The 20342-nt window shown below is 41.4% G+C and overlaps 1 protein-coding gene across 1 annotated transcript in view; it reads right to left on the bottom strand.

The window, feature by feature from the left end:
* Window positions 1–18917, bottom strand: part of LMO3 (LIM domain only 3) — a gene marked incomplete at both ends in the record, with an annotated part of 55585 nt that extends 36668 nt beyond the window's left edge. The window contains 2 exons of the mRNA XM_079533099.1: window positions 12533–12746; window positions 18893–18917. Coding sequence (XP_079389225.1) covers window positions 12533–12746; window positions 18893–18917 — 239 coding nt within the window. The remainder of the gene's footprint in view (window positions 1–12532; window positions 12747–18892) is intronic.
* Between the last annotated feature and the right edge of the window lie 1425 nt (window positions 18918–20342).

The following is a 20342-nucleotide window of genomic DNA, read 5'->3' as shown; positions in this document are numbered from 1 at the left end:
AGGACAATTGCCTACATCAGTGTGACATTTCTGTCATCTCTGGCATTCTGAAATTTCAGGGAAAGCAGAGAAAACAGTGCAGCCATTAATTCTTTTGCTTTTCTAACTTCTTCATACAAAAAGTGGAACTGTAACTACTTCCACTCCTTATGCACAGCAGAAGGAAGACAGGACTGCAGTTTTCATCAGGTGGAGGCAAGTGAGGCAAAGTACTTTACAGCACTTCGTCCACCATCAGCAGCAATGCCTTCAAGAAGCAATACTGCAATGAGGCTGAATTAGCAGAAATTACCATTGTAACCTTTTCCTGAGTAAACCAAGAAGCAGACAGCAAATACACTGGTAATATCTGATATATTCGTCCTATTGAGACACCTTTGGATGTCATCCCCCACACAATCTGGAACACAATGCACTGCTGAAATCATATGGGCTATAGAACTGCTCTTCATTGTTATTTCTTAACAGAAAAACACTGGGCCCATGTCAAATTTAGTTTCACAAGAGGTCAAGTAGAGCTCAGAGATATAAAGATGTGGTGCTTAAAGCAAGTGCAAAAGAGCTTTTTGGAAGTTTGGAAGGTAACAAGGTGGGTTTTCAAATGCCTTGTAGGGATAGCAATGTCCAGGCTTACATTGACAAAACCACTTCTCTCTACTTTAGAAAGATTTTCTGGGAAACAAAATGTGCTTGCAATTATTTTCTGCATTTTATTTCCTCCCCACCTGAATTTTCCCTTTTTGAAGGAAATGGAAAAGAAATACTTTTTCTTACATCAGTTTTTTGATACTCTGCAATGCCATCTCTCACTGTACTGCTTAAATAATATTGATAGTAAGCCAAGCATGAAACATGTAGGAGGTAGTGGCAAGAACTTTTTCCAAAAAGCACACATTAAAAAATGAAGAATCAGCTTTTGAGGAAGAAGCACGGAGAAATGGAGTTCAGATGGTTTAAATGAAAGCATCGGACACAATATAGAGGCTGAATGTCTGCTAGAATAGCCGGCATATATGTCTTATACATATGCAAGTATACACAATAAAAATTACCTTTTTTAAAACAAATCATAAGGAAAATGTTTACCTGCCATTACAGTAAGACTACCTGGTTAATAATAAGATTCTTTAGAATATTTGGTTCTAGAATTATTTGCTCAGACTCAGTAAATTCCAGTTGAGACAGATAATCTGACAAATTACAGTAAATGTTGCAAATATATACTAGCATCAGAGTAAACCTCAGGGGTCTGTTAGTAGAGAAGATCTATTTGTATAAGGAGAAAAAAGAAGCGAGTGAAAGCAATCAGCTGCTTACCATAGCAAGAAGCTGTACTTCTTGTGATCATCGTAACTATTCCTTGTCCAAATTAAGAACTTATTAAGAACAGTGTACCTACTGCACACATTTCAGATGTGGAATCTTGTGTTGTTTTTTTAAAAATTTGTAATTACCAGCTGAGAATCTATTCAAAAGGCACACAAGAAACAGGAGAAGGATGCTGTTATGGATATTACAGGAAAACAATCAAGCTTTGTTGTACCTGGAGTCTGGAAGGAATTGGGACTCGGAAGAGGGAACACCAGGAATGGTTCACAGGTTGGATACCAGAAAAAACTTCTCCGAAATAGAGGCTGGGCAAAGGCTGCCCAGTGAGTGGTGAAGTCACCATCCTGGGAGGTGTTCAAGAAATGCATAGATATGGTACTCAGGGGCATAGTTTAGGGGGCAATATTTTTGGTAGGAGGACTAGATGATGTTAGAGGTCTTTTCCAACATCAAAGATTCCATGAGTCTGTGAAAATGCCTCAGAAAAGCACAGAGGACAATGGTTGGCTACATACTCATGAAGTCGTCATTTCTGTTTTACTCAATGAATCTTAGCAGTGATTCACTCCACAATACAACTGAATTAGGTAAGGAGGTGTTGCAGGAAGCTCTCCTGACTGACTTAATGCTACAGTGAGGCTCATTAAAAACAGCACATTTACAGTAATGTTTTCAACATTTCCTGTAGATCTTAAGATTGTTTTAGTAAGTCAAATTCTGAGCAGAAAGAGTATATTTTAATTTACTTTTCAGTGCTCCCAAAGCATTCAACGTCACGTTGCATTCTTTTTAATACTACATGGAACATAAAGATGCATGAATTTAACATCTTAATGAAAATGAACACACCCTAACAGTAGCCAGGAGCTGCTAATTACACAGGACAGGTTCGTTAGCACAATTTTGGAACACGAGGAGGAAATGAATTGAGAACCCAACATTCACAAACATCAACAGAAAATCCTGGGGCTTTTAAATACAGTTTTGTTCCACCTCCTACTACTTGCTATCTTCCCCATAAAAATCGCAAAGCCCAAGAGCTACCAACAGGTCATACAAGCTTCAAGGCAGACCCTTATATCACCTGCCAGAAGTTCAGTTTGGGAGCGATGACGGAGCAGGATTAACATACAGATCTACATCCTTTCAGTCAGAGAGGGACAGGGAGAGAGTGTTACGGATATCAGCACTTTGACATCCCAGAGGCACATTGGCACAGTATGAGCTGTGGCCGACATTGCGGCCTGCAAATGAGAGCATGCCCAGCTAGGAGCCAGACTGCAGGTCTAGACTTCTGAACAAAGGGAATCGTGCTGTGGCTATGGATAATCGGTGTACAGTGTGCAGGATACTAAAAAGGAAGGCACAGCAACTGGAGATAGATTTTTCAGGCAGCACCATTCCAGTTTCAAATATTTGGCTTTGCTGAGGCATGTTTCTAAATTAATAGGTCCCATAGCTTTCAATAGGATTATTCGAGGTACATCAAGTCAAGCATGTAGTATACATTTGTAAGATTAGGGTTAATTTTATTTTAGTATAAAATGTTCTTAAATGTATCAGATAACAAATTAAATAAGGAAGCCAATAAAAGCTGGTGAAGATCACCTCCTTATTGAGGCTGCCCTCGCCCTTCTTGACACTTTGTGTAAGGTGGGCACATGAGTCTTAAAAAGCACTCTTCAAAAAGTTGCTTTTTCGTGAGGGTTTTTTTTTGTGTTTTTTGTTTTTTTGTTTTTTTTTGTTTTTTTTTTGTAAACCCAAATCTTACATCCTTGAACTTTTGAGTTCTGTGCAAAATGTATTTAACATGAATTAGAAAGTGGAGAACTGCAATGTGTTTCTTCAGGAGAAGATGAATTTTTTGGTTTTCTGCGCTCTAAAAATAAAAAAACGTACTTCATCAATGCAAATTCTGGGAAAGAGTAGTAGCTATGGAAGCAACAGTCCTCACTACAGAAAAATAAGATTTGTGTAGTAGCAGTCATAGTGACAGGAAACCTAAATCAGTAATTTGCAATCATTGCAATTTTTTACCACCAGCCAACTTGCTTAAGCTACCACTGCTTAGAAATCCTTCCCAAAAACATATCTAAAAGACAAAGCTAAGTTCAATAATCATTTGAACAATTTTTAGAAATTACATTCATCTGTTGATTAGAACACATGAAATTTGAAGGAAGGTTATTTATTTAATCTGTATTTGAATCAAGTTTTCTTCAACTAATATCTGTTGTTGTTTAAGATAGCTGCAAAATAATAAGATTAATATAATATTTATTTACTCTCATAGCTGAAAATTCTGCTCAGTGCAGAGCTACAATCTAATAAATATCCATTCACTAAGTGACAACACGAGGCTTTATCTATGCTGATATTTACAGATTGAAAGTATGTCTCTAAAAAAAAAAATCAAGTTTGATGCACAAGCATTTTCTACATTTTAGTCAATGCCGAAGTGATCACTTCTGTATATGAAGTCCAAAGAATCAAACTCAAACAAGCACTACTGAAAACAATGATACAAGAGCAAGATGGCATTTGCTACTTGGTATAATGTAGTATGTTGCTAATTACTCCTATATATCATCACTTGCAGTATATCCAAATGTATGACTTGAGTACACTTACTCTGATCTCTCCAAAAACATAGAAAAGATGTGGTAACATGTTTTATCTGCTCTGCTCTACTCTCCAGAAATAATTTTATCTTTGCATGTTGCGCAATTCTCACTTTCATCCACTATGTGCCAACACAAGACATTATCATTTTTGCAAAGAAAAGATGAAAAGCTTAAATTACACTTCTGCAGAATGCCACTTAACACAAGAACTGCAGGAGAATTTCCCATGGAACATCAATCCAGATCTGAAAATCTATTTCACAAAAGTAGCGATTTTCTGCTCACAAAGAGTTCCCCTGTGTTGTGTTACATATTGTGATAAAATAGATAAACAGAGTTCACTCTCATCCTGAACGAAAATATTTTTTGGATAATAATTGGGGCTATTGTACTCTTAGAAAATGAGGTGCTAAATACTTTTCAGCTGCTAGTAGCTGCAGTTCTGATTCAAAGCTGGAACACAGACTGAATTATGAATACTCTGTGCCCGCACTCTAGCGTGACATTTCAGCACACCACTAACTTCACTGATTGCCATGGGGCTATCAAGATTTTTAATTGTTAGCATGCATTTGAAGTCTCTCTCAAACAGTTTGAGGAAATACAAAACCATGCTTAGATTCCTATTCAGGTACTTGCATTACAATTGAGAGAGAATTCTACAACAATTTCTTCATAAATAAATGCGTAAATACAATATCAAGCAGATATGCAGAGAGGACATGACCCTGGAGAGCATGTAAGGTATTTTAACCATGAATGGTTTCATTTTGATAGCACGGCTTCCTAATGATCAAATTTGGCAAAACTATTTATCCTGTTGTTTAAACGATTTATATTCCCACTTGTATATGGTCAAGTAGATTTAGACTAGATATTAGAAAGAAATTGTTTACTGCGAGAGTGGTGACATGCTGGCACAGATTGCCCAGAGAGGTTGTGGATGCCCTCTCCCTGGAAGCATTTAAGGCTAGGCTGGATGGGGCTTTGAGCAACCTGGTCTAGAGGGAGGTGTCCTTGCCTATAGCAGGGGGTTGGAACTAGATGATCCTAACAGTGCCTTCCAACCCAAGCCATTCTATGACGCTATGATTCTAAGTTCTGGTAATACTTTTGTGAATTTTTGAGCCAGATCCAGTGTATGTTTAAGGCTTGTTCAGTTTAGTCTAAATATTAAAAAAGGGCAGAACTTTTTTAATGCAACAGTTTCTACAAATCCAAACTTTAGTAATTTCTAATTAAACTACTGTTGGGTTTGGGTTTTTCTTTGGCCTCATCACGTACAACTATCCCATTGATCCGTCTTTTCTCAGGAAAGCTTGGCTCTATAGACTCATACGCAGACCAAAAATAGAGATGACTTAAATAGCTCTTTCTCTTTTAAAACGCATATTTACTGATACGTAATAGCTATCTGAAAACACATGGGACATATAGAGAGAGACTCAATTGCACAAAGGCTAAGATTTAGAATATGGAAGCAGCAGTTTTGGGAGGGTGCAAAAACACCACTATTAGAATTCTACAGGTGTAAAATACGCAAGTATTTTTGGCAATGTAGACTCCATGTTTCAGATAGCAAGTCTGAAAAATTTAATAAATTCAAGAACATTTAAGCTGGAAAAAAATTTAAGCTTGTGTCTCTTCTCTATTTTAAAAGCCATCCATCACCCTAAAATATCCAATGGGAAGTTAGCAACCAAAACACAACACATCTGGTAAAGTATATCCAAAATTTACATTCCTTAATACGTTAAATGTCAAGACCAATTTAATTTAGAAATTAAGTACTACATACTGAGCATTTTGGTTTCCAAACTCCTCATGAACATATTTAACTTTAGAGAAAAGAAAAAGCAATTCTGAAAGTCAGGAGGGCTGAAAGTGTGTAATAGCACTGAACATTTTCAATGCCGATTCTCAATTACCTATTATGAAGTTTTAGACGAAATTTCTATTTCCAGCTAAGAAGTTTCTGCAATTTTCAATTTGCTCACAACTCTATTTTTAGAAAGCATAACTATGTTTGTTACCTATTAGTCAGAAATTCACACTGCGGGGGAATATTATTTATGATATCCAAAACGTTTGAATGGTACAGCAAGTCTAATGTGTTGAAATTCAAAATAATTTTATATTTTATTATTTTTTAAATCACATACATAGATATTTTTTTTTTTTTCAGTTTTGGGTAAAATTATGACAAAATCAAAATAAGGAAAGCTTCAATTTTTTTTTTTTTTTTTTTTTTTTTTGTAAGGAACAGGCATGGAGCAGAATTTAGGACCTCTTAATAACATCTCTATGTTAGGCAATAACAGCTAAATATTGCTCTACTACACAGTACAGAGACACATTGTTTTGTGTATGCTTCTTGCCAAAAAATGCAGAAAGTTTGCAATTAAGCCCTGGATGTCAAATCACATGCCATAATATAGTTGATAATACTCGCTCCTGAAGGAAAGCATTTTAACTGGAGTATTATTTTAAACATATTCCATAGAAGCACTAGTCACAAAGTCTCTTCTAAGGAAAAAAATCAACAAGGAAAAAATGGAGCAAGTTCCATGTATTTTAAAAGCAGTTTCTGAATTCTACAGGTCTGCTTAGTATTTTTTACAAGAACATTAACCCATCCTTTGACGCTGCAGACTAACCAAGCCTGCCCCAAAATTACAAGCTTTACTGAACCACTATAAATTGACAAAATATTTACAGTAAAATAATTTTCCATAATATACGCTGTACTGCAGCAAGATAATGAAGAGATATAGGACAGGCTTTAAGATGCAATGTACTTTCATCTGAAAAGTCTCCTGAAATTCTTTGAACGTTTCCAGGGGATTAATGAGGTATTTTGACAACACACAAGAAGTGTCTGGTTTTCAAGAAGCCATATAAGAGGGAACATTCACATCCTTGGAAATTAAACTGTGTATTTTAAGCCACTAAAAATAACACAATTATTAAAAATTTGGCAGCTCTGAAGAAAAATACCAGAAGATACTAGCAAACACATGGAACTACTGAAGAGCGTCAAACTTGAGTACACATATTTTACAGCCTTTCAACATGACTTAAACACCAATTTTAACAGCTTAATTGAATGTTTCTTATTAAAAGCTATCACAGATGAACTAAAATAAGGAGCTAAACTAGCTAGAGTGTAACTAAATCAAACCCATTATTCCTTGCAATTGCAGTGAATTAACTGCGTGTACGTGCATTAGTCCCCTTGTTGTATACCCTTATCCCTTCAAGAACTGGAACAGTGTTTTAAGTATTTCAAAACAGCTGTCAATTAGAGGGAGAGTGTTATTGTGCTTTCTTTTTTTTTTTTTTTTTTTCTTTTATTAAGACATGCTAAATGCTGCAATTAATGTAAATTTAGTGGAATACCAATCTCCCATACACAGCAAAAATTCAACAAGGAGACCACTACACCTAAAAAATCCATATATACAGTAAAATATTTTAGGACCTGTTCCTCCAAAATAGTACTTTATACTTTAACACTTACTGCATCAGGGTATTTATGAATAAATAAAGGATCGTTTTATTAAAGAAAGTAGAGCTCTCTTAAACCTTGCTTTTGTAATTGCCTCAATATTCTTGAAAACTCAAAGAGTGTTTAAATCCTTAAAATTTTATCATTATTTTATTAAACTGGGCAAGAAGCATACTGAGGTGTCAGTTTAAAAACATCTGACATCCTTTTATCCATGAAAATATCCATGTAGAGTATTTGTACAAGCATTTATGAGAGCCAATACTTCATATGTTTGCAATATTTAACGCGTGCTTTCTGTGACATAAGAGAAACAGGAACTGCTAAACAATACTAGATGATAGGACATTTTAAGTCTTCCTTGAATTTCTAAGTACTACTACGTAATATATACATATTTAAATAATAATTGCTTTTAGAGTGAGAGCAGTTTTGCAGGAAAAGGCTGCTTCCTAAACTCTGTTCTTTTCAGTCTGTACCCTTTCACAGACTAAATATTTTACAGAGGCAGCATCTTTATGATGCTTGTGGTTGAGCACTTTACTCTCTGTAGTCACTTCTCATTATTTACAGGATCCTGTCCAATATATAATCTAAAATCTAGGTTTGTCTCAAGTGCTCAGATCAGCAAATAGGAGAGAAAACAAGAAAAAACATGATTTGTCCCTTTCCTCAGGGATAGCAGTCAACCCCTCTTCAGAGCTATTCTGTGGTTCTTCTAAAGCCTGCAGTACATTTACAAGCCAAATAGTTACCAAGCTTGGGCAGTGCGGGGGGCACACCTCTGTGCCATCCTCGGAAAGGCTCTAAATGTGTTTAAGGGTAAAAATTCTCCCCAACACACCGTTTTGTTAATCCTTTTCTTATGATCCGTTTGCCTGGCTAGGGAAATTATGCATAAAGAAATAAAAGTTCTAATTCAATTTCCATGTTAAGTGATGGATTTGAAAAAAAAAAAAAAAAAAAAAAAAAAAAGAGAAAAAAAATCAGAAACCATATTCTTTGTGTTTACTAAGAGATATGCACTCCAACATTTAGTGTCATGGAGCTGGAGTTAAAACCAGAAACGGTGAAGATAATTTAGCTGCATGAATGCCTGCTCTTCAGTAAAATGCTGCCAAAATTAAATAGGAATGAAACAGCACTTTGTAGTCATTGGTCGCTCAGCAGGGTTTGCGTAGTTAAAAACCTAAGTGAAAAGGGTGATTGACCTACATTGCTACTAGCTTAGCACAGCTGTACTTTCATATTTTCGCTGCATCCGAGGAAGCTCATTATTTAATACAACTGAGTTACGTGTAATTGTCGGTCTTTCATTTCACACTTTTAGGGGCCAGATATTAATCTCAGATGCGCGGCTTGCATTACTGTGCATCTGGAAGTATCTGTGACTGCCCATTTGCACGCAAAGCTAAAAAGATGGGACTGCACACAGTTGCACCTGAAATTAGGAGGCTGCCCAGGGGCAGGAGGACCTCACAAATATGCAGAAATCAAATGAGCAGATGGAACAGAAAGCAAATCCCCTGGCACCCCAAAGGCAAATGCTATGCTGTTTTTTCCCATTGTTTTGAGCAGAACTAGCCCAGAATGCATAACCAAAGCACATTTCACACAACCCATACCTGCGGTTTAAATAAGTAATAACCTTCCAGTTAACAACCAGTTTGATATGTTAACAGCCCAGGGGCTGTTAACATAACGACTGGTCATTAATGGCAGTAATGACAGATTTCAAAGGGAATATTTTGCTTGTAAATGGACATGCTGCCAGTCAGAACAGAGGACTGAGCAGGATAGGTTGATACATTAAGATGTCACTGCACAGCTCCGGAGGAAAGGGGGGGGGGGGGGGGGGGGGGGAAAAAGCCAACTTCTCGCATATTTCACTTACTGTAAATGGACTTGAAATACTGGCATAAACCTAAGTTCCTTAAATTAAGTCTTCACTTTCTAACCCAGGAGTGTATAAGCAGGAGACAGAAGCCTGCAGGGGAATTATACTCTGCATATCATTTTCACTACGTATGTTATTCCTAACATTGAGCCCATTCTTTACTCAAGTCAGTTCTCATCTTCGTTAACAAAACAGAGCTCATTCCTGCTGTGACCACTCCAATACCCTGGGTGCCACATGCCACCTCTGAAATCACTGAAGTGACTTAGTTGAATCAGATTGCAAGGGAAAGCCTCTCACACCCAGAACATCTTCCAAGCTCATTACCTCCATCTCCATGACCCCCTCTATCCTAGAGAGTAAGGTCTTAATATAGTAAAATTAACTTATTTTAACAAAAGGGAGAGCTAAAACAAAGCAAGATTTGAAGTCTTGGCGATAGAGAGTACTTATAAAAGACTCAGAGTAGGTATCTCATGGCTCAAATGCCAAACAAGAGCATGCATTACAGTGGAGAGAATCTTCAATATTTTTTGGCAGGCATTTCTAAGTGAGAGATATTAGAAGCATTTTTGCAAATAGCCAAAGACACAATCACATAGTTTCTGAATTAACCATGGATGTCAAAGCACACAAATTGGCTACATTATTGCCTATAGTATCTGTAGAATGGTTGTCTTACTGAAATACATAATGATCACAGAGAGAGAAGTTAATAAGCAATTTTACTCTTTATAATATCATACAAGCCACATATCCTCTAGAGGGCACCACATAAATTAATAGGAAGCTGGAACAGTTTTGTATGTAGCAAACACTTCCTTTATAGTTAAAAAGAACAACAACAACAAAAAAGAGGCTAGCTTGAAAATGCAATCGAACCCTAATCTGATCATTATTGCTAAGTAATTTTTTCTTTAAATCAAGTGAGTTGCTAAATATGAAAGCTTTTTTGACTACAAAGCTAGAGAACATTTGACTAGTTTCTACATTAGCATTAAAAAGATCACTTTTATAGGTTCACTGCATAACCAAGTATATAAGACGCAATGAGGCAAACTATCTGCAATTACCTTAAGTGCATCAGTATGAAATTTAGAGTAAATACCAAGTTTAAATCCGTGCATTCACAAGAATCACTAAGGAAAGGCTTATGACTTTCATTAAGACTTCACAAAGACTTCTGGATAAATCCAGAAACAAAATCCAAAACATCTTTAGACTGACTACAGGATCTGCCATGTATGCTGGTTTCACTGGTGCAAACGTGAATATTGCAGATGAATAAATAACAAAAAAATCAGTTTTGAAAGCATTTGTGACAGATAAACCACGGTGTAAAAATCACAGTCGCCTTTCTCTGAGTCACATAGTGTGAATTTTAACATTCTGATTGCTAAATATTTATTCCTGATAGACCTTTAAATACCAGAGAGCAATGAGATGCATGCACACGTGTGTAATGTGGAAATGTTTTGTTCATATCCCTACGATTCAATCACTTTTGGTTTTGATTTTAAAACACTCGATCTGTTGCGTGAGTCTTTGGGAGACTAAGTTCAAAGCCACCAGTAAATCTGGGGATCAAATTGCCACAGTAGAGTTTTCTTACTCGTGCGGGCACTTATAGAAAGATTCTTAAAACAGGTTTTAAATATTAGGCTCAGCACCAATTTGCCCCCAGAAGCTGTTCATACCACTCTCTCCATAACACAATTTAAGATCACAAGCAACCTAGGTTTCTGTACAATGATCCCCTTCTGTTTCTTGCATGAAACAGTTTCCTCTTCATTTTTAAAAGTAAGGTTTTCTTAGCTACTTTTTTTGGCAGCTTTAACACAGTGCCTTTAAGATGCAGACTCCGTCTTGTGCTCAACTCATGGAGCTTTAATGGGTAGCAGAGCACTTTTACCACTAAGAGATCCAAGTGGCCCTGTCTGAAGAACACTAAGCTGCTTTGCAGCTCCAGCTCAGCAAACACCTAAGACACTTGCAAACAATTTTGCTCTACTCTAGAAAAAACAGGTTGTAATGCGAAGAGCCAGAGTACCAAGAGCTGTTAACACATTAATCCTGATTTCTGTACCAACCTACTCATGCCATACAACCTGGAAACTTCGTATTTGCTACCCGTGCCTACACTGAACTTTTAAGTTAACACACGTAAAGAGAATTTTAATTTTTCCCCAATGTATTACAGACTTGAATGTCCCTTTAAAAGGAAAAGACTTTGCTACAGAAGCAGGGGAAATATTCCCAGAAGTTCACACCTGCCTCGGGCAGCCAGTCTCACTAGACCCCCTCTGCAGGGAACGGCAGAAGGTGCTCCTCTATGAAATAGGTGCTCTGAATCACCCCAGAGGAGCCTCTCTCTCTCTATTTACTATTGACAGCCCAGAGAGACCAAACTTCTCGATTAACCTCAGCTTCTGCAAGTAGCTCTATTTGTACATGCACGCTCTAGTCTGGTACTGTGCCGATTTATACCCCAATTGTTTTTGAGAAGATTGACAAGCAAACAAGAAAGCAGAGAATCAGGTGATGGTTTGCCATATTCAAGAAGCATCACCCAGAGGATGGTCTGCCACCTTTGAAAAGCAGTGTGGGGTCACCCAGGTCCCACACGGGTCAGTGGGCTGGTTGGAGCCCATTGGCTATGGGGTTATTTAGCACAGGGAAGGTGAGTGGATTGTCTCAGTGCAGCTTCTAGCAGATAAATGGCAACGTTCCTTAAAGCTCCGACCACCACCACAATCCCTCTGGTGAACTCAAAGGGCAGAAGAGGATACGCACAGCCAAATGGAGCAAGCGCTCACAGCATTGCAACCCACACTTGAGCAGCTGCAGGCCACTCAGGCGGCCCTGCTCTTTCAGGCTGAACATTGCATTGCTTTTAGGAGGATCAGCTCTCCAGGAGCACTTTGCTGAGCCAGGGGTTACTCTGTTCTCACCTCCCTCCCAGCGCAGCACCTCACCATAAGCATCACAAAACTCAAGAGCATGCGATACTACCTTTGAATTTAGTTTCACCTCTCTGCTGCAGCTGGTTGCCTCATGCTCCACAAATGCTTTGTCCTGCAGCTTCCAAGCACTGCATACGCACCACTACCTACACAGGAAGGACTGAGCAGGCTCACTGCGTTTCTCAAGGAACACGACACAGGTGCGACCTACCTCAGGTAGTCTCTGCGACAAAGGATAAGGTTGGCTTTGGTGTACAGAGTGGAGCCCACCTCCCCCAGGCGGCAGTCACAGCAGGCACATTTCAAGCAGTCTTCATGCCAATATTTGTCCAGGGCCTTTAGAAGATACCGGTCTTTAATCTTACGGTTGCAGCCAGCACAACCTTTCGGCTTGGTGTCTGGCTGGACTGAGAGCATTTGTATACCTGAAACACAGCAAGAAGAGAGAAGGGTGAAAACAGACACTCTCCAGAATGAGCCTCACAGCCTTCTCTTCCTCCACCTCTCCCCTCCCACACACACCCAGTTCATTATAAGGCAACTGCAGAGACAGGATGACATAATCTGGCGAGTCCACAGCAAGCTGAAAACAATATTAAATAAACTTGAGAGCAGAAACTTCCACTGATCTGAGTTCCACCTCATTTACCCGGTCTCTTTGCTGAAAAGGAATATGATTGAAAAATTAAAGTGAAAAATTAAAACAGTCCTGTTAAAGAGTCACTTTTGCCCAACATTCTCAATGTTTAGCATTCAAAAATGTAATCAAACAACCTATGTGCAATAGCAAAAATACCTGAAGTTGTGTGTCTGGACTAATTTGCACTATCTATAAAACATATGAACACTCTAGATTCTAGAGATGGAAAGACTGAAGCTATCGAAGGTACGGGAGCAGAGTTACAGGGAGGTTTGGCCCATATATTTTTGCAGTAGGAATTTTGCTTTTTAAGATTTCTGTTCTTAGGCACATGAATGAAGCAATCAGATTTATAGAGACTTCAGTACCAGCATCTCTCATTGCATCCTTCAGTCTAAGGACCTGCTGAAAAATCTGACCTTAAATAAGCTGCACAAGGTCAGACAGTTACTAGTTTTTCACAAAAAATAATAATAATGATACAAAATCTCTGCCCTATTCTCTAATCCCAATTTTAGCCAAACAGATAGTTTGGGAAAAGGAGTCTAGTGGTATCCATTAATTATGTATACCTTTGAATGCAATAGCAGAGAGCAGAAATAACAGTTCAAACCCTTGAACCACTGTTTAAGGGACAGAATGGGCAAAAGTGGAATACAGTTGAGCAATGGCATGTGGAGCACCGCAGCTGCCTTCCAGAGATCCATACAAAAAAAAATCGATGGCCCTCAGTTTTGCTGTAAATGGGGAGAGGAGGTCACTGCCCCAAAGTGCTTACAGACTGGTCTCTCTTGGCTGGTCTCATGAACTGCCAGCCGATTACACTCACACTGATCCTCTGAAAGTCATTTCTTAGAAGAAGCAAAATCATAGCCTTGTAGATGCTTTGCTGTACATCAAACAAGCATCAGAGAGGAAAGAAAACAGACACACAGTTCGATTACTAGGTTATCTCACTGTTTTAAGCCAATCGGAGATGCAACTAAAAAAAAAAAAAATTGCTACTCATTAGAGTGCATCTGAGCATCACAACAAGAATTTTGTAAGACAAGAATAAATGCTTTTGCTGAAAGAATCCTTCTCCCAAGTTCAGGGCACGGCACCCCGTTCTTAACTCAGAGACTGGGAAAAGTCAAATAGTCTCGTAACAAAGAACAGCAAATTCAAGAGCTCCTCATCAAGAACACTACACTACTGCTCTTAGGAACGCTTTGCAGCCCCAGCTTCTATCAGCGCATCTCCGTCGGTGCCGCAGCACACTTCCTCAGAAAGGCATTCTCAGTTAGAGAGAACACGAACCGGCTGGTGTTTTATTTTACCTATTTTTAAAGGTCTCGTAAGGAAAACATGAAAATGAGTGTAATCTTTGAAGTGATGGTACAGCGTGCCTTTATGAATATCAGCACTGTGAAGACAAGAGGCTAAATGCTGTGCCAGCTGAGGCATCCCAGGGATCCATACGTGTACGTGAAACGCATTGAATGTGCGTGGACCGCAGCAAGTATAGAGCCAGCTATGTGACTTTGCAGGGTTTATCAAGTTGAACTCATGACTTTCACCTGTGAAGCCAGTCAACAAATTAGAAATAGTAATTCTTACTATTACTATAGTAATTCATACATATAACATCCCCGCTCCCAGCTTTGCAACACACTCTACCATGCATTTTGAATGAATATATTTGTCTGATAAATTAGCTGTTCAATTATAGAGCCAGTTCTCCTAGCGAGCACCTCGAAGTACCATGGCAATACTGCTGCCGAATGTCTGTACCTCCTAGCAAGATAATCCAAGGTCTTTATTTTACTATCCGTAAGTATCAAAATGGCATTGCTGCCTTCCCATTACCCTCCAATCAATGCTCCTACACCGCTCAGCAACTCGTGAGGTCTGTTTCTCATTCCCAAATGGGAGGATGAGAGCCTGCGACCTGCACAGGCTCTGTGGCTGGGCAGGGCTGGGAAAGAACACACAGCGCTCATCCTGAGTGAGCACCGCAGCATATCCAGCTGCCAGAGAGCTCCCCTAAGCCCAGGGTGCAGGAGTGAAGCAGCAATGTAACACAACTACAAGCAAACGACTAAGAACAGTGAAAACAGCGGAGACTTTTGTAAAGCGCCTGTAGCAGACCAATGGTACAGAGCAGTCTTATAGGATTGCCAATATATCTGCTTGGTGCTTGGCTTAATCTGTGAAGTTGCATATATATAAATACCCCTTTAGAGCACACTTACTCCTGACCCCCTCTACCACCACGCAGAGGACAGGCACGCGAAACAAACCGCAGTTGGCAACTTTGTGGAACTCAGTGAAAAAGTTCAGAAGAGAGGAGGACTGCTCTGGGACTTTAATCTTCAGCTTAAGGGAAGCCAGGATAAACTAGCAGCTAATGCAGTTAAGGGCTTTAAAGAAAAAAATCGTGATGTAAAAATTTTGTCACCTGATAAGGAACGCCACGTCCCTGATCCCAGCTGATGGGCTGCCCTGCGCTCCACAAGGGGAACAAGATGAAACAACAACAGGGCTTGAATAAGCCAGCATCTGAGCATGCTGCAGCAATCAAGCATGGTAATTCTTAAGTAAAATGCTGCAAACACCAGATTATTGTGTTATAAATACAAGCCCAGCACGCGCTGTGTGGCACACAGTCTGGCACTGTTTTGAGGCTCTTGCTACATTCGGAAAGCAGATAGAGTGCTGTCACGCTGGTTAGCCCAAACCCTCCTTACAGAGACAAGTGGAAAGGGGCAGACGCCCCTCGGAGGTCATGCTAACAGCCCCACACTTCTGAGCTTGAGGCGAGGAGAAGGTGGCCCTGACATCCTGCTGGCAGCATCTCCAGATTAAGGATTTGGGATTCGGTCTGCAGCAGCTATAGGAGGGAAGGCATGCTTTTCCTTTTAGACAGAATTGATCTTTTTCACACTTTACTTACAATGAAGCTGCTTCTATTTTAATGAAAATTAAAATTAAACTACAGCTTCATTATTAAAAAAAAAAAGTTTATTTTTGGAGTCAAAACAAAACACAAGCAGTGCCCCAAGAAGTGCTTTAAGCAGCTCAGAATTCTCTGCACATGCCCTTTTATTCACAGACTTGGATTAAAACACTTAATTTTGAGAACGGAATACTTGATTACTTCTCCTGTGAGGCATAATCCAGACTAATGCAGATCACCTCCCGGACCACCTCCAGTACAGTGCCACTTCCCAGTAACGTGTGTGCTTATAGCTGCCCTGAGCACCAGTCAGCGTACCTGCAGCTCCCACAGGCTGCAGCCCCACAACCTGGCCATCCCCAGGTACAGACAGGCGCTCTGAGGCTGACAGCACCCAGGGCAGCCTGAGGTGATACCAGGAGCACACCGTGCTGCCTGGCCACCCTGCTGCCCCCTCTCTAGGAAGGCAGAGCTCCCAAAACACGGACGGCTCCAAAGTGCTACACCCAGGCTGCAAAAACTGAACCCGGTTTTCCCTTTAGTTTGGTGGACTCCTGTCCACACTCTGCATCCCGGAGCAGATCTGCAATCAGTACAGAGACATTTCAGTGCCCGTCACTGTCAGGCAAACCCCTTCTATTTCAGCCCAATTCACTTTCCCGGTCCTGCTCAGCATCCCTCTCTCTCTTTCCCCCTTACCAAACCTCAGGACGCTGCACTCAAACTGCCAGGAATAAGACTTCTAATGGCAATCCAAATTCTTGATGAGAGAACTTCCTAACCCATTCTGTAAGCTCCTCGATCTCCCCCCGTCTCTCCAGATAAGTTGAATGCAAGTGACTCCTGTCCCTGGCAGTGGTTGTTAATGCACAGTGAAACACTGACAAGGGATCTGTAGCTATGAATTCCAGAATAAAGAGGAAAGATTGCTGGAAAAGGCTAAGTCAGGCTCCTGACAGAAGGCAGAGACATGAACTTATGTCACTCTGATCACCTTTCCTGGAATCAGTGTGGAGTTCTGACAGAACAAGCTCTGTTAGCAGCCTCTGTGTGCAGGCACCAAGAAGCTGCAAGGACGGCTGAGGTTCATGGCACAGGGGATGCTCCGGGGCAGTACTGGATGCTATCTCACACCACAGCGCTCACAAACTTTTAGAGCCCACTCACTCCTCCTTCACTGCAGCACACACAGTTGAAACAAGGACAAGGGGTTGCACAGCAAGAGAGGGAAAACTTGTTCTACTTAAAAAAATAAAAAAAGAAAAGAAAAAAGAAATCAGTTTTGAGCAAATTACATATCAGTGCAGTGGTCTTTAGAACACAGCAGACTGATGGACAGTGTGCAGTCAGCAAGAGAGCTGGAGATCCAGCGGAAGATAAAAAAGAAATAAAAAGTAAGAGAGTGCTTTTCAGAGGCTCTCCCACTTTGTAGCTCCATCCTATAGGCACTCAGTGCTCCAATTATTCAGGACAATACGCACAGACTTAAAAAAAAAAAAAAAAAAAAAAAAAAAAAAAAAGTTAAGGTTTCAGAAGGGAAGAAACATTTCAGAGCTCGCATGCAGCGCATCAAGAGTGGTAACTAGTTTTAGATTGGCATGCAAATTGTTCTGTGGAAAATTCTTATCGCCTCCGAGACCCCGCTATTCTGAGTTATTTGACAGTTTAAGGGAAATCATAATTAAAAAAAGAGACATAAATAATAGCCTGTGCAGTGTGGTGCACAGAAATAAGTAGAACCATTTCATTTAAACTCTGGTGAGCTTTTAATTGCCTGGATTGCATTGTGAACCAGCCTAACGGTTGATTGCCTCCATTATGCTCTCTTGTTCTGTGCCATTCATCCGCACAGTCTCAGCTTCTGTAGTTAACACAACAAAGTAACCGCAACTCCATAACACTCCAGGTTTAAAAAATATATATAATAATAATAAAAGTAAGGGTTTTTTTTAGTACTCTGAATACAGACACTTCTGCATACTTTTGAGTCAATTTTTCATGGTATATAACTAAACTTCACCTCTCGCCCCTTCTTCTAAAGAGGAATATGATTTTTTTAATATATATTTATTTATTTTTAATGGAGGAGGTGGCTTGATAGTGGGGGGAAAAAAAGAGGAGGCTAGGTGAAAACTAAAAATGGTTATGCAGTCCCACAGCTGGGAGCAGTGATACAGATTAAAAGAATTTAGCCAACACGGCTAGTCGATTGCCAAGAGACACCAAACAAAAGATTTCTCCTCTTCTTTCCCCTTCTCTTTTTGAAAGCGAGATTGGGCCTAAAAGCTTGTTTCTCTCTGTTCACTGGCCCAGAGCATCCCTGCAGGCTGTAGCCCCCTAAGGGACATCACAGCAAATAGATGTACCCAGATCTCAGGGACGGAGCTGCTTAGCTATGTTCCTACCCCTGTCGTGTCAACCCCCCCCCCCCAGCTCTCCCCACTCCCTCCCTCCTTTTTTAGAGCAGTGGTGCTGGGAACCAATTTGATTCCCTTTTTCTCCAATGCAGCTGCAAGGCTCAGAGATACTGACATTTTTCCACTCTTATCAGTTTAATTACAGTTACCATGGCAGCAAAGTGCTAGTGCTTGGCAAAGGCCAACAAGAGATTTGCAAGACTGAGTTCAATTTTGATGCAGCTCACATGCAAAATAAAAAAATAAATAAGAAACATACACTCTACAACAAAGACTCCCTTTCGGAGCCGGACGCTCGAGCCTTTTGTGCTAATTCCTTTTCCCAAGCATCAGCAGGGATGGGGCGGTGGGGGCAGAGGGAGGCATGGGGATGCGCGCAGCGAGGTTGGCTGCACCTGGCCGGCTTCACCGCTGTCACCGGCGGTCCTGCGCGGCTCTCTAGCCGGGGGCACGGGGGTCTCCTCGCTGCACACGCGAACGCTGGCGGGAGAGAAGAGCAGAGGGAACCGCGCTCGCCCCTCTCCCCGCCCCGGCCCTACCTTCCTGCGAACTGAGCCAGCGCACCAGCAGCCTTACCAAAACTTTTCTCCTTTTTCTGCATGAGTCGCTGTACGGGCGCCCGCGGAGCTCCTCCTGACGGAAGCACCGAGGCCCGGCCCGAGCAACGAGCGCTCGCTCCCCCGGCGCGGGGCGGGGGGAGGGCGGCGGGGCACGGCCGCACGCTGTCCCCGGGCACCCCTCGGCGCCGGGTCCCGGCGCTGCGCCGGTGGGCGGCTTTGTCGGAACCGACGGAGCTGTCACGTTGTCACACGCCGCGCCGGGAGCGAAGAGGGAAAAGAGGAAGCCAAAAAGCCCCCCCACCCCGAAAGGCTCCCACGCGGAGCGCTGACTCCTGCCGAGTAACCCGTGGCCGGTGGGGGCTGCCCGGCGCTCCCCCGCCGCCTCCGGGCCGCCGCCGCCGCCGCCGCGCTGCCCAAAGGGTTAACCCTGCGCCGAGCCGGCTGCAAATGAAACTGCTGTACGGGGAGGCTGGCGGATTAGAGCCGGGGAGTGGGAAATTAAGCTACTCCCTTGGTAATTGAGAGCACGTTTCGAGCGGCTCTGGAAGAAGCAAGAATAATAATAACAATAATAACGGAGGCGGAGGGGGGGTGGGGGGGGAGGTAGGGGGGACTGCTGCAATTCATTGTTAACTTTGACTGCTATTTCTCGAGACATCCAGTTAGATGGGTTTCGCTCAGCATCCTTCGCTTGCATGTATTTCATGTCTCATCATAAAAATAATGAAGCCTCACATGATTTAAACAAAACAGTCTCAGCAGAGCTGCAGCTCGAGCGAAAGTTGCAGTGCAGGGATGTGTGTATGGATTGCAGCCCCGGCTTATGACTCAGAGAGAGAGAGAGAGAGAGAGAGGGAGAGGGAGAGAGAGTGATGCAGACACACATACACAAATGACCCAAAGCTTATGTACACAGTTGCCTCACTTACCTTCTCAATTAAGCGATAGAGGGGAGGCAGTTCAATAAGCACAGTGGCTGCTTTGTAGCTCTTCTCCTTGGGAAAGGTCAAAAAGAAGCATTGTTTGGGGAAAAAAAATAAAGGGGGGGTGGGAGAGATGGGGGGGGAGATCGCTATTCTTTAAGTTTAAAATAATGAGGTCCTCAAGGATCCGCCAAGTAATTGTGTTGACCGCATCCGAGCTACAGGTGTCCTCCTTTTAGTATCTTGCAGTCCAAGGCTGTCTGTCTCCGTCCTGGCTGAAGACAACTTACCTAAAGCAGCGTGTGAGGAGCCGAGTTGAATGAAGTCAGGGCTTTATCAGCTGCAAAATGCAATCCCTTACCAGCCAGACATAATACAGCAAAAGAAAAGGTCACTCAGTTATTACTGAGCCAGCAGAGCCCAGGCAGCTCTTGTGGAAGACCACAGAGAAGCAGCTCCCTTCCGATTTAAGGCTATTTACCTCTCTCCCCCTCCACCCACCCACCCTTCCTCTCTCCCCCCTCCCCGCTCCCCCTTTCTCTC

This window comes from Tetrao urogallus, assembly GCF_951394365.1.
Source record: "Tetrao urogallus genome assembly, chromosome: 1".
In the NCBI taxonomy this organism is placed as follows: domain Eukaryota; kingdom Metazoa; phylum Chordata; class Aves; order Galliformes; family Phasianidae; genus Tetrao; species Tetrao urogallus.
This window is presented reverse-complemented; position numbering and strand designations above follow the sequence as displayed.